A 2,020-nucleotide genomic window follows, 5' to 3' on the forward strand; every position below is an offset into this window, starting at 1 on the left:
CTATTTCTTTTTGGGAGCTGCCTTTTTCGGCTTGGCGGCTTTAGGCTTTGCCGTCTTGGGTTTGGCCGCCTTGGTTTTTTTGGGGCTCTTGGCTGCTTTCTTAGCGGCTGCCGGCTTCTTTGCCTTTTTGGGGCTCTTCGTCGCCTTCTTAGCGGCTGTAGCGGCGGGTTTCTTGGCTTTCTTGGGCGATTTCTTGGCGGCGGACTTTTTTGCCGCTGCGCTCTTGGGCTTCTTTGCAGCGGCGGGTTTCTTGGCCGCGGGCTTCTTCGCTTTAGGAGCCGCTTTCTTCTTGGTCTCGGCTTGCTGCTTGTTGAGCTTGAATGAGCCCGAGGCGCCGGTCCCTTTGACCTGCACCAGGGTGCCTTTAGTCACCAGGCTCTTGATGGCGATCTTGACGCGGGAGTTGTTCTTCTCCACGTCGTAGCCGCTGGCGGCGAGAGCTTTCTTCAGGGCGGCGAGGGACACGCCGCTCCTCTCCTTCGAAGCGGACACAGCCTTGACAATGAGCTCACCGACGCCTGGACCTGCTTTCTTGGCTTTCGCAGCGGACTTCTTCTTGGGCGCTTTGGCCGGGGCTGGTGTGGTTCCTGCCATCGCTCTCTAATCGAAAATAAAGTATTTTAAACGGTAATCTATTTTCAGAACAGAATGGCGCTAGCGCGGTGCTGCGGTCTTAAATAACGCATGAGAACCTTATAGACTCAACCTGCCCGCTCGGTGTCTGTGCGCGTCCACGAGCGCCTCGCGCGTGTGTTTTCTTTACTTACATTTGGGGTAAAATTGGAGCAGTAAAATATCTTGTCACAGTCAAAACAAAGTGAATAGAAAGCAGAGAAACTGAGCTTTCATTAGGGACTAAAACACGCGAAGAGGAAATGTTTCTTTTGCCTCCATCAGATCCAATCCATGGCGAGCATCAGCCACGGGGGGAAGCCGCATGCAAATTTGATGGATATTTTAAGTGTAACAGTTGCTAAAAGCTCAAACGCATCCTCTGTGTATTCAGCAAACAGTCTGAAGGAGACTTTAATGAAACCAGCATCAGTGAGGGCGTGAGGAGGCTTTCACACAGCTGCTGTTTTGGGCAGCTTGAAGCACACGATATTTTGTGGGTCAGGGGATCTCTGGATAATCCGTAATTCGTTTGGAGTTATAAAACGAAAATACCGTTTTTTTGTTTTTTGTTTCAAAACGAAAAACCAAATAACCGTTTTTGGTGTCAGAATCAAAAAACGAAAAACCAATTAAAAACGGCCCGTTTTTCGTTTTGAACTTAAGTCAATTCGTTTTTCGTTTATAAACGAAAAACGGGAGGTCACGTGGTCTATTCCTTTTTTGGAAGCGAAAGTAACCGGTAACACTTTCAAAATAAAAGTAACTATAGTTAACGAGGTGATTGTAGACTAACTAACGTTTTTTTAGTGCAACTAAAGTAGCTTTGGGTGTGAAAAAACAAAACAAAAAAACACTTAAGTTAACTGAAATAAAAATAAAAACTAATAAAATATTAACTCTGGCTGTTAGGGAGAATTAAACATTTGTAAGACCATTGGTGACCTGTAACTTCAGATTAAGACAAGTTAACTAATTTCATATGTAGCTTAGGATAGCAGGTAGCCTATTTATTTATAAGTTTCTATTATTTAATTCACATTTTAGTTTTGTAACATATTTCTTGCTATGTGGAAGCTCAACCAGCAGAGGTCACTCTACCCCCTTCTGCGCACCGACTCTTTCTGTGGCGACAACAGGCAACAAGGGTTTGACCTTTTGACTTGTGTTTATATCAAAGAGAAGGCAAGCACTGCTACCAACAGAAGCTAATCACTGAGTTTGAAGGGTGTGCAGAACTTCACGTGCCTTCCAGGCAGCTCCTCTTTCTATGGCACTGGTGTGTGTGTGTGTGGGGGGGGGGACTGCAGACAGTACAGTAAACATTACCATAGAAACAGGAAACAGCAGTCGGATGGTTGAACGAACAAATGGTATAAAGATGCTCACTAAAAAACAAAGACCGATT

General features: G+C 45.4%; 1 protein-coding gene across 1 annotated transcript; it reads right to left on the reverse strand.

Annotated features, from left to right (window-relative positions):
- On the reverse strand, positions 1-594 carry LOC307121923 (histone H1-like; the record flags this gene model as incomplete). The annotated part of the gene is made up of 1 exon (XM_079809712.1): positions 1-594. One exon carries the CDS (start codon positions 592-594, stop codon positions 1-3), a length of 594 nt encoding a protein of 197 aa, XP_079665838.1.
- Positions 595-2,020: the final 1,426 nt, after the last annotated feature.

This window comes from Gobio gobio, assembly GCF_949357685.1.
Source record: "Gobio gobio genome assembly, chromosome: 25".
In the NCBI taxonomy this organism is placed as follows: domain Eukaryota; kingdom Metazoa; phylum Chordata; class Actinopteri; order Cypriniformes; family Gobionidae; genus Gobio; species Gobio gobio.